Consider the following 15,980-nt stretch of genomic DNA (forward strand, 5'->3'; position numbering starts at 1 on the left):
ACTTATTCTGGGTAGGAATGCCTTCAGCATTGGACAGGGAGGAAACCAGCCGGGCACTTGGAACCCAAGGACTACGGGTCAAAGGCCCTGTCCCCCACATATTGACCATTTGCCAAGAACAAGTTACTTCATCTTTGATTCCAGGAACCCCGTCTTGAAATAGTTAAAACAGCAGCTCACTGAATGAAAAAGGAAAGGCCTGGTACATAAAGTAACAGTACCAAAAATGTTTTTGTGGGGTGTTTTTTTGGTGTTTTTTTTTTTTCTTTTCAAATTTTAACTGAATTGTTAACACAATGTATCCTTGATTGCTTACCGCACCTGGACACTGGGATGCATCTTGCTGACACTGTCCAAAAGAACTTTCTTAAACTATGGCAAGGTCCTCTGCAGTTCATTAGGGTAGACACAAACCATAGATAGCTTCTGAGCGCTTGAACGGTGGCCAGTGTGACCAAGGAAGTGATGTTTTAATTTAATCTTTATTTTAATGTATTTATATTTAAATTTAAATGGCCACATCGGGCTAGTGGCTGATGTATTAGACACAGCAGCTCAGTACAAAAGGAGCAACCCCAAATCAAGGGCTCATTAATGTGGCAATAGCAATAATCAGTAGCACCTTGCCTTTCTGGGCAACTATGGGTGGACACTCAACTTCAAGCCAGCTGGAAAACCTATTCACAACCTTTCTCATTACTCAGTCAGGTGCAATACAGCTTGAAGGACAACCTGAGGCACAGTAGAGCTACAGAGGCGGGATTGGGACCAGAGGCAAGCACCAAAAAATTACCCTACTTACAAATTACATCATTATACCCTCATTAAATAGGAATGTGTCTAAGCAACTCTGGGTTTGGGTTTGTTTGTTTTTTGTTTTTTTTTTACAAATTGCAAAGATTAGGAATAGCCCAAACACCATTAGATCTATAAAATGGATTGGTACATAGCCATTAAAAATAATAGCGAAGATAATGTTTATTATCTACAAAGTATTCCACACATCAATGAGTGAAAAGAGCAGCAAAATGGTTCATACAGAATGATTCCATTTTGTTTAAAAAACTACATATATTTATACAGATAAACCAGAAGGATTTACCCAAACAATGATTAACACTGAGTGGTTAGATTGTAGGTGACTAGGATTATAGATGACAGGTCTATCCTTTTTTTTTTTCTGTTGAAATTTTATTTCCAAAGTCTTCCATACAGGACACTGACCCTATGGTTTATTTATTTTATTTACTTATTTTTCAGTGTCATGTCAATTTTTACATATGAAGGATAGTAGCAGATTAAATGTATAGGCAACCAAGCTCAGGCTTATGGGCAGGCAAGATCTGTATTTTGCAATTTGTTTATAATGGATTTCGTCACACAGAATTAAAAAAAAATACACAGTCTAATTCACTAGTTGCTTTCTTTACGAATTCTGGTTTTGATACATAGTTAGAAAAGCTTTCCCCATTTGGAGATAAAGGGGAGCAGAATTTGTGACCCCAAAATATGCCTTTGGCAGAAGGATTATTTTGAGCTGATTATTTTTATTAAAGTGCATACACAGAGAAGCTCTAAAGACCCAGAAGTTACCCTTTTATTTATTTGTTTGTTTAAGATGTTCTCTTTTCTTTCTTTTAATATATTTTTATTGATTTCATAGAGGAGGGGAGAGGGAGAGAGAGAGAGAAACAACAATGATGAGAGAGAATCATTAATTGGCTGCCTCCTGCATGCCCTCCTTTGGGGATTGAGCCTACAACCTGGGCATGTGCCCTGATTGGGAATTGAACCAGTGACCTCTGGGTTCATAGGTTGACACTCAACTAATGAGCCACACTGGCCAGGCTGTTTCCTAAGTTTTAACTTCTCTTTCTGGTTAATTTGACACATTTCCTAATTCATACCCAAATTAGACAAGAAGTTAGCACATTTTAAGAAAAATGTATACGCATTATAAGTTAAAAACTGATCCCAAAGTTTGAGCCCAGGCTTGTTTTGAAGAGGAAAACTAGAATTTCCTTATACAGAAATGTGGAAAGAATGTACCTGATCATGTTCAACCTCTACAGGCTGCTTCTTAATGATCCAGGTGACGGACTCGGAGAGTGGTGGGGTAGTCAGGGATCCTGAGTAGGTCCAGTAGTCCGGGCAGGTGGGCATCAGGCAGGAAGGGTCGAATGACCCAAATTCCACTATGGTATCCTGGCCAAGAGAAAGGGTCACCACACTATCATTTCATGGTGATGACAACCACTCAGGAATCAGATGACAAGGCAACAACTCTAGGAGTGTCTGGGGACCAGCCGTGTCCAGAGGAGCTCTTTAGGTCCTCTGGACAGAATCACGCACGCCCATGCCTGCAATTAACTCTGTATTTCTGACACTCCTCAGTGGGAACAGCAGAACCCATTTTCCCCCTCCATTCTAGTGAGTTTCCAGCAGGTGGTCTCCTCTGAATTCTTGGGGGGCATGAGGTGGTGGCTGGTGCACAAATAAGGAGGCTTCCTTTTTCAAGAGACTAATAGCATCCTCCTTTCTAAAATGCAGTGCAAATTAGGAGGAGCCAGGATCCTAGACTCAAAAGGGAGTGGGAAAGAAGAAGGAAGGAAAGAGGGGGAGATGGGGAAGGAAAGAGAAAGAGCAACATATGGACTTCCAGGGAGCAGCCCCTTTGGGATTCTGAATATTGAACAACTGATCTTGGGGCTGGACAAAGGTATCCGTCCTGAAGGATATGCGTAATTATTATTTAGAGGTGGGCAAGCCAAGTAAGTTTCTGCCCAACTTTTCTCTGCTTCCTGCCGGAGGGAGGGTAGCTAGAGTCAAGAAGGCTGCTCTACGTGTATCCACAAGGACTGAGAGGGAGCAGGTGTCGGGAGCAGAGGAGGGGACCCATTGTGTTCCCAAGTCCTTGAATGTTCAGGGCATGGCAGCAAAACCAGTGGCCAGTGCCCACCAAAGAAATCCCTGCTGTACCCTGAGGGCCAGGGGTGCTCTCAACACACAAGCACCAAAAGCCAAATTGTTGTCTAGGAAACTTTCAAAGATAACCTGAATTACACTGAAGTTAATTACATTTCCCAATTCAAAGGGCTTTGTTAGTATTTCCACTCTGAGACTTAAACATACAATATATTGCAAGTGCTTTTGGAAAAAAATATTACCTTATGCTTAATTGATGGCAATGTATCCACCAATTTTTGTAGCTCTTTATGATTTTTCCCTAGCTAAAGAAAAAGCAATGAGCAAATATTAAAAACAATTGACATCTCACTTTTGAAATTACAACAGAATGTGAATTAAAATTAACCACCTGGTGATTACATAAAAACAAACCACACTACTTAAACTATACTTAAACTGGTAATTTAGAATATTATAAATATCACTGAATTAAATTAGAACAGAACAAAAGAGCAAACTGTTTGCTGATAAGATCAGCATGCCTGCAGGGAAAGGTGCCCCTCCATTTAACTATAAGGTCTGAAATTTAAATTCATTCAAATTAAAAACCGTTCCACAAAGTAACCACATTTCAAGTGCTCAGTTGCCACATGTGGCTTGTGACTACTCTATTGGACCGTGCATTTTTACACCATTTAAAATATATTCATAATAATCTGGTATTTTAACCATTGTTTATTTTTATCCCAATATTCTTAGAGCTTAGTCATGCAATATTCTGTCTTTTCATCCTAGAATAATACACATCAATTAAAGTTAGTAACTTTTTCTTACCTTTAAAAATACTCCTATCACAGCTAAACCATTTTCTTCCAGTGCTGCATCCTCAAAGTTTTCAAATTTGACTGAATTCCAATGCACCAGGTGCAGCTGAAATGCCATTAAAAGATGGTTTGACACATGACCACAAAGGATCGATCAAAAATAGCCTTATTCGACATTAACATGTTTCCTCACCCATAATAAAGCCACTGGGAAAAGCATACGAAATCAAAATAAAGAACAAGAAGAAATGTATGCCGCAGCAGATATTAATTTGGAAGACATTTGGAAAAGAAAATATATATAGCAGAGTGAGTAACATTTCAGTGAGGGAACAACATTTCTCCATTCTCACCCTGATGTGCATGAAACACTCATATCCCAAATCCATTTGCATATAAAGGAGAGATGCTTATCTTGAGAGAAATAGATTCTCCCTACGGAATTAGATAGGAGTTGAAGACACATTTCTTTGAGTGAGAACCAGTTAAAATGTTTCTTTTAAAGCTAACACAAAACTAAATTAGGGGGGAAATTGTTTGAAGAAATTCTATGTGCTTATGTGTTCCCTATATTTCACTACAAATTAGTCCTCATCCATCATTCATGAATGTTTCATTATCCAGCCTCCCAAGTAAGACCCTCAAGGACATGCTTACCTTCCTTTCCTCTCCTCTCCTTTCCTAAAGAGGACCCCGCCTCAAGTGCTGTTGCTCTCAGGTTAGAAATGCTTGCTAAATCTCACTCTTTATGTCTATTTCTTCATTTCGGTTCCCACCATCTCTCACTTGGATTAATTAGATGTGGTGGTCCTGCACTGTTGCCTAGGTTTTTACTTTAGCCTATGATTTGAACTTAGCTTAGAATTCTGAAAGAAGTCCATTTTGTAATCTTAAGGTTGACTTAAGCTATATTATTTGAGATGAGAGCAGTTATCATTTTACATGTAATAATTGGGAATAATCTATCTAATATGCCCCTGAGAGAGCTATTTAGATTTATAGGAATCACTTGATTCTTCCTGATAATTTCTTCAAACTAGAAACTCAGAACTATCCCCACTCCTCCGCAGTTGTCACTGTTCCCGAGCTTCTCAACATACCTCTGCCGGGTAACATTTGCTGTCCACAGTATGCTCAGAGCCCCAGGCATCGATGGCCCCCCAGTGAAAATGGAACTGCTTCAATCGATAGTTATCTTCCAGGGGTCCTCCCTTGATCACTGAAATGACACATCCAACAATTTTAGGGGTCAGTTTTTCACACCGTGGAAAATGGAGGGAAAGGCCAACTCTGTGGGTGAAATTTCTATATGAACTGTCTTAAATGGAAGACACTGTGTTGTATACAAGTGTTTATAAACTTAATTTCCACGCAGTTAATACATGTCTAAGGGTGAGATCTGCACTCTGAATGACACTGAGACGTAACTACACTCCAAGCTATATACAACTGTTAAAGGTCAATTCTTGACTTATTTTTATATTCTGCATCTACTGTGCCCGGTTTTTTGTGGGTACAGTAAAATGTATATTTCTCTTAGCATATATATCCAACCCAATTTCATAAAGCTGAAATATGGGGACAAAAGGTATTCTATTTATGTTTTATGCACTGATACTTGGCTTTTCAATTTTTGTAGATACCCTTCCCTTTCATTGAAATAGAATAGGAAATTTGCAAGTTAAAAATTATCACCCATCTCCCTTTGGACAGATGAATAATGTGTCATCCATACACTTCACCACTGGGGTCACCGTGGTGGATAATAAATGCCTTTTGTTTAGACTAATGTTTTCTGAAACTCATGAAATCAATACATTACAGTACAGGCAAAATATTTGGATGTGAGTTTTTCAATTCACCCTTCCTCAGGTTTTGGGTGGTGCTAATTTTTTTCTTTTGTTGAATTTGCTAAAGCATTTTATTTCCTCATTTCTTCCATCTAATCAGACCTTGGTGATATCTGTTCATGGTTAAACGAATACAACAACATGAAAACCATCCATCTCATCTATCATAATGATCTTTAGCATTTATCGCATCATTTGTTGAATTTTATATGCGCAAATGATTGAGTATAGTGATCCCAAGGACCAAATACACTAGACATGTCATACAATGGTCTTCTATGTATTGTACTGGCTTTTGAAAATATTTTACCTAACTTCCTCTTTAAAAATGAGAAGTTTTGTAAGAAATGAGCAAAGACACCAATGACTACTTTTCTTTGGGTGCAGAGAATAATACCACATGATTCACTAAATTAATAGGAGGATGGTACTAAAGTGTACTGATATAAAAATAAAACGACTCCCCAAAATTCTTATTTTTCTATGCCAGCTCCATATTGTGAGCATGACTTTGGCAAATAATTAATCTAATCTGTTTAATTCAATTGAAGTTCTGGTCCCAAGTTTAGTGACCAGGGCAGATGAGACTGTAAGCTTTTCTCTCCTATCCCCAGAAACACAGTAGCAAAATTTCCTGGACACTTACGATGTGTGTCTTCTCCAAAGACAATGAGCAAGGCAGAGAGGAGATGTCACCAGTGGGTGGCTTCAAGTGAGAAGGGCAGAACAGGTCTTCAGGTGTATTTGGATTCACCCACATAATACTAAAGACATTTTTACATTCGTTGCCAACATTTAAATCTGGATTATTTCACATAAAAATCCACGCTTCCAACTTAACTTGAAAATGAGACGTCCTGACCATGTTGGGCACATGCTTCCACTGGGTGACAGTAGGCTGGGCAGGAGAAATGGTGGCCCCCTTTAGATGGTCCCACAGTTCTGTCTTCCCACCACACTATAGCTCCTTAAAGGCAAAACCTTCCCCTCTTCCTCTTTCTATTATGAGCACCTGGCACAGTGCCTGACACTTAGGAGATCCTCAATGAAAACAGGAACTAAAAAAATAGACTGGAAAGCATTTGTTAGTTGAAACATCACTGGTGACCTCAACAAGAGCAAGGAAAATGGTGAAGCCAGGCAGGGCAGGTGCGTGGATGAGAAGGGCAAGTACAGTCGGCAAGAAATGGGACAGAAAATGGACACAGAAGTTAGTGAATTAGAAAGCAGAGCAGTCATAAGATATATCAAATAATTATATACTTATTTGAGGTTGTTGATATTTTGTTCTTTCTGTGCTCTAAAGATGAGAAGAGATTAAACATGTAAAAATTAGATAACAAATATAAAACACCTAGCATAGTGTCAGGTAAACCGCCTATGTAATGTTCACTCCCTTCTTTTGCTTTTTAGAAAATTTATCTTTATTGTTTAAAGTATTACAGATGTCCCCTTACCACCCCCCCATTGACCCTCTCTACCCTGCCCCTCCAAGGACTACCATATTATTGTCTGTGTCCATGGGTTATACATATATGCATAAAAGTTCTTTGGTTAATCTCTTCCTGCCCCTTCCTCCCCAAAGTAGAGGTGAGGGAGCCGACAGAGAAAAGGATGGTGAAGGGGAAGATAACACACAAGTCCCATACAAATAAAATGAAATACAGGAATGGGCATGAAACTTTTTGGGGTGATGGAAATGCTCTAAATGGGGATTGTAATGATGGCTGCACTGCTCTGTAAATTTACTAAAAACTATTATTTTGTGTTTTCCATAAAAAGTAGATATAGGACTAAAAATACGGAAGAACTTAAAATGTTTGTATAAGCATTCTTAGTAGATTCACGGGTGATGCTCCTAAAAGTGTAAAGTAAGTGAAGCCAAATGGGTCAGGAAGCATCCTTAGGAGAACAATATAATGCCTGATATTGCTGATGAGAATAATCTCAGTGAAGGTGATAATTTATAGGAATCATTTATAGGACTCAGCCTAAATATAATTCAGTGCCCTTTCCCACAATATTTTGCATCCTTCATATGCACTCATTAAAATCAATAACTGCATTCTATTCAAGGGAGCCAAACAAAACAGTACTCAGCAGAGGGCAGTGGCATGAGATGCTCACAACCCTTCTCTTATCCTTTTAATTTCTGTAAGGCTAATCGTGATGTGATATCCCATCTTTCATTCCTGAGTTTAGTAATTTGAGTCTTCTCTTATTTTTCCCCATTGGTCTAACTAGCCAAACATTTGTCAATTTTGTTGAACTTTCCAAAAAAACCAACTTCTGATTTCTGCTCTTTATTATGACCTTCTTTTGGTTTGATTTGGGTTTAGTTTGCTCTTCTCTTTCTAGTTTCTTAAGGTAGAAGACTAGGTTATTAATTTGAGAAAGTTCTTTTCCAGTACAGGCATTTTCATTTATAAATTTCTCTCTAAGCACTGCTCTTGCTGCATCCCATAAGGTTTGGTATATTTTGTTTTTGTCACATACCTTCCCCAGCTTGTTCCCTTGCACACTTTATCCTCATTTCCTTGTAAAGCACACTGTAGCAGCATTTCCTACGTTATTTTCTGGGAAATTTATAGACATTAGTATTTATTAGATCCTTTCTTTTCTAGAATTAGAGTTGTTTCATGCCTTCCTTCCTTTCTAGGATGTCTTTGCTTTCTTTTAATTTTCTTTATTTTTTATGATCATTCATTCTTTCTTCCTCTTTGAATGTTATTATTTTGAAACAGCATGGAGAAATAGCAGTGCAGAATAAGCAGGAGATAGGAGGTAGTCACTGAAATGTGGAAAAAGAGATAGAGTTAGGTACTTATGAAAGATTAATGATATCTGAAAGAAAATAATTATTAAAACACAATGAAAAGGAATTACCTATTTTAGTCCTTCCTGACAAAACAAGTGGAAAATTAGCAACCTCCTTACAAACTTTCTTGCATTTTGTAAAAAGAGTGTGAAACTGACTCACCTAGGGGAGGTAAGATTAAGGAATAATTCAGCTTGCTGTGTTGGGAAGTATCTAGGGAACTATTATGAGGAAAATGTGTGTGTGTGTGTGTGTGTGTTTTTTCATATAAGATTGCCCTTGCAAATAGGTGGATGAAAATTCTTGGGTCTGTTGTTCAAATGAGAAGAGCATGACTGAAAAATAAAACAAAACGCCCAGCCAGTGTGGCTCAGTGGTTGAGCGTTGGCCCCTGAACCAGGAGGTCAAGGTTCGATTCCCAGTCAGGGCACATGCCCAGGTTGCAGGCTCTATCCCCAGTAGGGGGCATGCAGAAGGCAACTGATCAATGATTCTCTCTCATCATTGATGTTTCTAACTCTCTCCCTCTCCCTTCCTCTCTCTGAAATCAACAATAACATATTTTTAAAAATAAAATAAAAAAACTATTTGCCTTGAACGATCTTGGGATTGACTCACTTGATTAGGAAACCCATTAAACAACTTCCTAAGATTTTTAGCTCAATAAAGCAATAAAATATTGGCAAGTCCCTAAACTATCAAAGTTATTAGAAGGTTGATCACTATTTAGAATCCTCATGTTACCATTGTAACTAGCTAGTTTATTAATAGTAATAATAGGAAAGGAGCAAAGGGAAGGGCAAACATTATAAGCATGGTCATCTGGGCAGCTTCACCAGAAAGCTGCAATTTTACTCTTCCCAGGGAACCACCATTCCATTTCCTGAAAATCACTGGAAGAAGGGGTCCAACAAAGGGGAAGATGGGTGCATGCAAGTAAAGTGAGGGTGATGTAGGGAAGGTGCTTGTCTGTCAGTCTAATCTGGGAACAAATATAATAGGCTAGGGGTGGATCCACTACAAGCCTGAAAAATCTTGGAAGGGTAAAATTCCCCACAGAATTCTCTCTTGTTCCTCTTGCTACTTGAACTCCTGTTTCCCACTGTACTACTGTTTCTCATTTGCTCCATGACCCACATGGGCCATGTGCCTCCGGAGTCATGTGGCCCTAGAAGCTGCATGGCCCATGGCCATATGGTCTCCACATACACTGGACCACAGCTGGGAACACAAACTAAGCTAGCCAGATGCTGGACTGAACTGTGCAAATATGGAGCAGAAACTCTAAGTAATGGTTTTGATCTTAGCCCTGCTGAAGATAAAATGGGACTTTTTCCATGGCAAGATAGAGGGAGGTGGGACCTTGAAAAGAAAGCCCCTTAATATTACCTCATCAATAAAGCTTTCCACAATACCTCATCCTCCCATGGGAGCCTCAGGAAATTCTTGTTCTTTTTTTAAAATATATTTTATTGATTTTTTACAGAGAGGAAGGGAGAGGGATAGAGAATTAGAAACATCAATGAGAGAGAAACATCAGTCAGCTGCCTCCTGCACACACCCCCTACTGGGGATGTGCCCGCAGCCAAGGTACATGCCCTTGACTGGAATCGAACCTGGGACCCTTCAGTCCGCAGGCCGACGCTGTATCCACTGAGCCAAACTGGTTAGGGCGCGGAAATTCTTATTCTTGCAGCATCCCAAGAAGCCCACTTCCACCAGTGACAGATGGGGACATGGAGAGCACCCCACCAATAACTGTCAGAAGAAAAGAAGGTTTCTAAGGACCAGCTGGGGCTGATACTAATTAATTGAGGGGATTGCTATGCATCCAGAGTGAACATGAGAGCTGGTGTTCTGTGGATTGGGTCTGTCCATTACTCTAGCTCTGGCAGGAGGAGTGGTAGAGCTCTAAGGTAGACAAGTAGAGCCCACCATAGTGCAAGATGGTTTAGCTTCCTGTTTTAAGGATTTCTGGAATCCTTATATAAAATATAGTTTTCCAGTTGAGATGGGGGCATACTCTAGGGTTTAAAAAATATAAGAAGAAAGACACTGATGAATCTGGAGAAAAGGAGTAGTTTCTAGCTTGAGAAATGTAAATAAGATGTTTAGGGTTTGGGGATCATGTAATATCATGGAGGAGAAAGAAAAAAATGGGGTACAACATAGAGACACCTTAGCCCTTAAGGAGAGATGAACCCCATTGCAGGATCAGTCTGTTTGCAGTTGGTCAGAGGGCCATGTCTAAGTATCAGAGCATCACTAGGAAAATGCAAGGAAAACCAAGATACGGTTGAGAATCCTAGAGTCAGGATAAACAGGAGTGAACACCCATACTTTTACTTCATTTATGAACTTTCACAGACTCATTTCTTCATATTCGGAAGAGGAGATTAATTTCCTTTAAATCAGGATTTCTCTATCTCAGCTCTATTGATATTTGAAGCTGGATAACTCTTCATGAACGTTGTCCTGCCTATTGTAGGATGTTTAGCAGCATTCCTGGCCTCGACCCACTAGATGTCAGTCACACCACTACCCTCCAGTTGTGATGACAAATGCCTACAGGCATTGCCAAATGTCCCCAGTCCTGGGAAAAAAGAGGTGGCAAAATTGGCACAGGTTGATAACCTCTCTTTAAAAAGACACACTATTTCAAATAATAATTATTTCAATGAAATTAGGACTATTTGATAACATCAAATTTGGCTTGGGAAAGGAAAAGAAAAACCTGTGTAGAAATCATCACACTCTAAAGTTTCAGGTAAACTTTGAAATCAGTCAGATTCATTTATATCTGACTAAGAGAAAAAAAATATTCAAAAGCAATATAATGTGTGAATTTTAAAATCTGTTAAAATTGTGTTTCTTGCCTGGCCGGTGTGGCTTAGTGGTTGAGTGTTGACCCATGAACCAAGAGGTCACCGGTTCAATTTCCAGTCAGGGCACAGGCCCAGGTTACGGGCTCAATCCTAGTAGGGGGCATGCAGGAGGCAGTTGATGGATGTTTCTCTCATTGATGTTTCTATCTCTCTTTCCTCTCCCTTCTCCTTTCTCTCTCTAAAAAAAATCAATAAAAACACATTAAAAATAAAAGTGTGTTTATTTTAAACTAGGTAACACTGCTTAACTAACAAAATTAACAGAATGCGAGTTTCCATTTTTCTAATATATTACTAGCTTTAGCTAGTTGTTAAGACTAAAACCTCATGCACACATGAATATTCTTTTCACCATTCCAAAGGCATTGAAATCTGATCAGTTAAATCTAATTAAACAGTGTTACTATTTAACATAAAAGTGTCTTGTAAAGTCAACAAGCAGAGAAAATTAGTACATATTCATAAACCCTACAAAATAAATTTTGGACACAGCTTTTTTTTAAATTGATTTTCTACAGAGAGGAAGGGAGAGGGATAGAGAGTTAGAAACATCGATGAGAAAGAGACATCGATCAGCTGCCTCCTGCACACCCCCTACTGGGGATGTGCCCGCAACCAAGGTATGCCCTTGACCAGAATCGAACCTGGGACCCTTCAGTCTGCAGGCCGAAGCTCTATCAACTGAGCCAAACCGGTTCTGGCTGGATACAGTTTTTCATTTCACACCCTATCTTCTATATCAATTATAAATCTATACTTAGAAATATGCTTATTTAGTAATAAAAATACTACCTATACTAAGAAAATATGCATAAAAACTTACATTGAAAAAGTAAGTCCAATGTGTCCCATCATTGCTAACAAAAGAGGTGTGCTTCCATGGAGACAGTGTGATATAACCTGTGCCCATATGAAACTGTGCCTTTAACTCCAGATGAGACTATCAGTCTGGCTCTCACCTGATTTATCAGTAGAATCTTCAAATTCCACAAGGAAAGAGTATCCATTATTCCAGAGGTGTAGGCAGGTGGCAGGGTCATAAGAGATGGTGAGTGGTTTTAAGTCAGGATCGTAGACACTGTCCCTCCACCGGATATTGATGGGCGACTGGCGCTCGCCCCCTGGGACCAGGTCCATTCTTTCCCAGAGTGGGTGCACTAGGAGAAAGCACATCGGGACTGCCATCAGGATGTCCCTTATCTGGGATCACACATCAGGCGGTTTTATTTGTGGAGAGCCTGTTGAGGCTAATGGAAACGAGAAGTCTCTGGACTTAGCCACTTAGGGGCTTCATGGACTGATTAAAGCAGAGGACATGGACATGGGCAGGTCAGAGAGCCCTTTGCAAAGGATCAGACTCTGATGTCTTGTCAAACTGCAGCCTCTCAGTCCACCTTCTAATTTCACTTGAACCAAATGCAGCATACTCTTATGATAACAGGAAAAATGCATAGAGATTAGAATTGATAATTTCCTGGGCTCCACCTGCTAAACTGTGTTTTTTTAGGGATATTCCCAGTTTACTTGTGTTTTAAAATTTTTATTGAATTTATTGGGGTGACATTGATTAGTAAAATTATATAGGTTTCAGGTGTACAATTTTATAGTACACTAGAGGCCCAGTGCACGAAATTGCGCAAGACCCCAGACCCGCCGCACCAGTGGGACCCCAGACCCGTAGCGCCGGGAGACCCATCAATGCACCTCCTGGTGACCGGTTGTTTGGTCGTTATGGCATTACGGTGTTACGGCCACTGGCCTTTTATAATATAGATTATCTGTATATTGTATTATGTGTTCACTACCCAAAGTCAAGTCTCCTTTCATCACTATCACCATTTTTATCTCCCCTTTACCCTCTTCTACCCCCCCACACCCTTTTCCCTCTGGTAATCACCATATTGTTGTCTATGTCTATGAGTTTTTTGGTGTATTTTTTTTTCTTACAAAATAGAAACAGGCTCATAGATACAGAGAACAGACTGCTAAACTAGTTTTAAACACAGGAACATATTAATGACATTTTCAATAATGCACATATTTTCAACAAAGTAAATGGGGAAAGAGGAGAAGTAATTTTTGGAAAGCAAATGTTCAATCAACCATTAAGGTTTTAATTGGTTGGCTAGGAGAAATAAAGGCTTGTATTGCATGCATCCTGTAATTTTGCTTGCTGTTTTGAAGATTTCTGGATTCCTTACACACAGTGTAATATTGTAGACTGCCAGTTGACATTAGAGCACACTCTAGGGCAGTGATGGCGAACCTATGACACGTGTGTCAGAGGTGACACGCGAACTCATTTTTTTTGGTTGATTTTTCTTTGTTAAGTGGCATTTAAATATATAAAATAAATATCAAAAATATAAATCTTTGTTTTACTATGGTTGCAAATATCAAAAAAATTCTATATGTGACACGGCACCAGAGTTAAGTTAGGGTTTTTCAAAATGCTGACACGCCAAGCTCAAAAGGTTCGCCATCACTGCTCTCTAGGGTTTTGGAAAAATTAAGAAAGATACTGATGATTGTGAGAAGAAAAGGAGTCATTTCTTGTTAGTTTGAGACCTATAAGATGTTCAGGGTTTAGGGGCCCTGTTGATGGAGAGCAGAGTGAGTCACCCCAATATCTCTGGCACAAGAATTATTTTAGGCTGAATTTTTTAAAGAAACAACTGATACATGAGAAGGTATGAAAATGCAGTAGAAGTTATCCTCTTGTAAGAGACATTTATATTTATAAGGGAATCTCCATTTGTAAGGGTATATCCCTCTCTATACCAGGAAGAAGACTAAATCCGTAGACTTTCATCAATGGAGAAGGCACTGACTTAAATCTGTATAACAACCTTACTCTTGTTTACTGTGCTTTTCCTGATAACCTCCTACACTAGAGTCCTGCCCCAACATCTTTTGTCTTTAGCTGAAGACTGTATTTAAGGTGGTGGCTTGGGCCTTTTGCGGGAGTTATTCAGTTTTCTTGAGTCTCTCCCATGTATACAGGAGGTATCCATGTTATTAAACTTTTGTGTGTTTTTTTTCTCCTGTTAATCTGTCTTTTATTATTGGAGGGGGTTGGGTCTCAGTCCAGAACCTAGAAGTACAGAGCAAAAATTATTTTTCTTCCCCTACACTGTCATATCATTCAGAAGAAAGGAAAGTGGGGGAAATAGAGATACTTAAGGCCTTAAGGACAGACTCAAATACTTGAATCACAGCAGAGAAGTATGTCAGACCAAAGAGAACCAGAGAGAGATAAATCCCATTGGAGGAATTATATGGTCCTATTTAAGTGTGTATGCTGACTTCACCTCTTATGTATGCAATATTTTGAAGATTACGAGGCCATTCTGTAAAACCTGGGTAGAATATTACCATTGTGAAGGTTCTTGGAGTTCTGTTTATAATATTAAGTGTACAGACACATTTTGTCCCACATGCGCACTGATAACATCACTAATGCTGATTTTTCTACCAAAAATTCAAGAACCAGGTCTTGTAATTGCACAGGAACTTCATTTCTTTAATATGACTTTCCCCCTTAATTCAAGCTAGCTTTGTCCAGTCAATAGCATCACGACATACTGCATGTCCACTCCCTTAATCACAAAGTCCTTAGGACATCAGGTTCTGGTTAGCAACATAAGGTCTTAGGAACAAAACCTCAGGTCTGTTGATCAAGGGAACAGTTTCAAACTGAACATGGCATCTTGGCCTCAGTTGTGTGTCAGTCCCAGGCCCATGAAAGCATAACATCTTTACCCTCACAAAACTGGACAGAATGACACCACAGCTGACATCAATAACCACTACTTCCTATCCTGCCCCCAAATAATCAGTAGATCACATGACCTCAACTCCCTTAGTCACAATGATTAATAATTGTTCCCCTATATAATCTGCCCTCATACAGGCCATTGGGGAGCCTGGTCTTTCAGCATTAGCTCACCTGTGTCTCCAGGCTTGGTGCCACTTTCTTAAATAAACCTTTACTTTCTTCGCTGCATACTCCTGCTCGTGTTTTATTGGGCTTTGATGCATATAGGCAAATGAACCTCTTTAGTTTGGAACAGTCTTTGTGGCAAGTCCCTGAAATCTCCACAGACTTCCTGACAACACAGACAGACCTTTTGAGACATCCATGCATGATGGATTGAACCCACATGTAGAATTTGGGGTGTTACAGTTCTCTGCCCTTTAGAAGCACCATACGTGGGTAAAACCAAGACCAACAGGAAATCATTACTAATGACCCTCTGCACCTCACCTCACTGCTATGAATGAGTCTAAGGATTTGACAAGGCAGCTGCTATACAGTCAAATATCCTTGTGCATGGCAGGGTCCCTGACACCCTTCTTTTCATTAAAAAAACAAACAAAAACAAAAAACAGAAATTTGCCTCTGATTCACTCTTACATAGGAAACATTCTTCTTTCTGAGGTAGCTGCCCAAAGCTGGAAGTGCAAGATCTTAACCTTTTCTTTTTGGGCAAAAGTGCCCCAGCAGTACAAACATAAAGCTCTCCTGGCAGTTTCTAGGCCAGTCGTTCTCAACAGAGGGATTCTGCCCCCCAGGAGATATTTGGCAATGTCTAGAGACATTTTTCATTGTTATAACTGGAGGAGGGTGCTACTGACATCTAGTGGGTGAGGCCAAGGATGCAGCTAAACAATGCATAGATTATCTGACCCTGGA

General features: G+C 39.5%; 1 protein-coding gene across 18 annotated transcripts in view; it reads right to left on the reverse strand.

Moving 5' to 3' along the window:
* CA5B (carbonic anhydrase 5B) overlaps nt 1-15,980 on the reverse strand; it is a 75,736-nt gene that overhangs the window by 2,722 nt on the left and 57,034 nt on the right. For 17 of the 18 annotated variants that reach the window (XM_059679550.1, XM_059679547.1, XM_059679555.1 and 14 more), the window contains 5 exons: nt 12,244-12,441; nt 4,832-4,950; nt 3,742-3,837; nt 3,168-3,230; nt 2,050-2,205 (listed from right to left, as the gene is read on the reverse strand). In XM_059679550.1, the coding sequence (XP_059535533.1) occupies nt 2,050-2,205; nt 3,168-3,230; nt 3,742-3,837; nt 4,832-4,950; nt 12,244-12,441 (632 nt within the window). The remainder of the gene's footprint in view (nt 1-2,049; nt 2,206-3,167; nt 3,231-3,741; nt 3,838-4,831; nt 4,951-12,243; nt 12,442-15,980) is intronic. The other variant, XM_059679563.1, reaches the window with a different exon arrangement.

The sequence above is a fragment of the Myotis daubentonii genome, chromosome X (genome assembly GCF_963259705.1).
Source record: "Myotis daubentonii chromosome X, mMyoDau2.1, whole genome shotgun sequence".
Lineage (NCBI taxonomy): Eukaryota > Metazoa > Chordata > Mammalia > Chiroptera > Vespertilionidae > Myotis > Myotis daubentonii.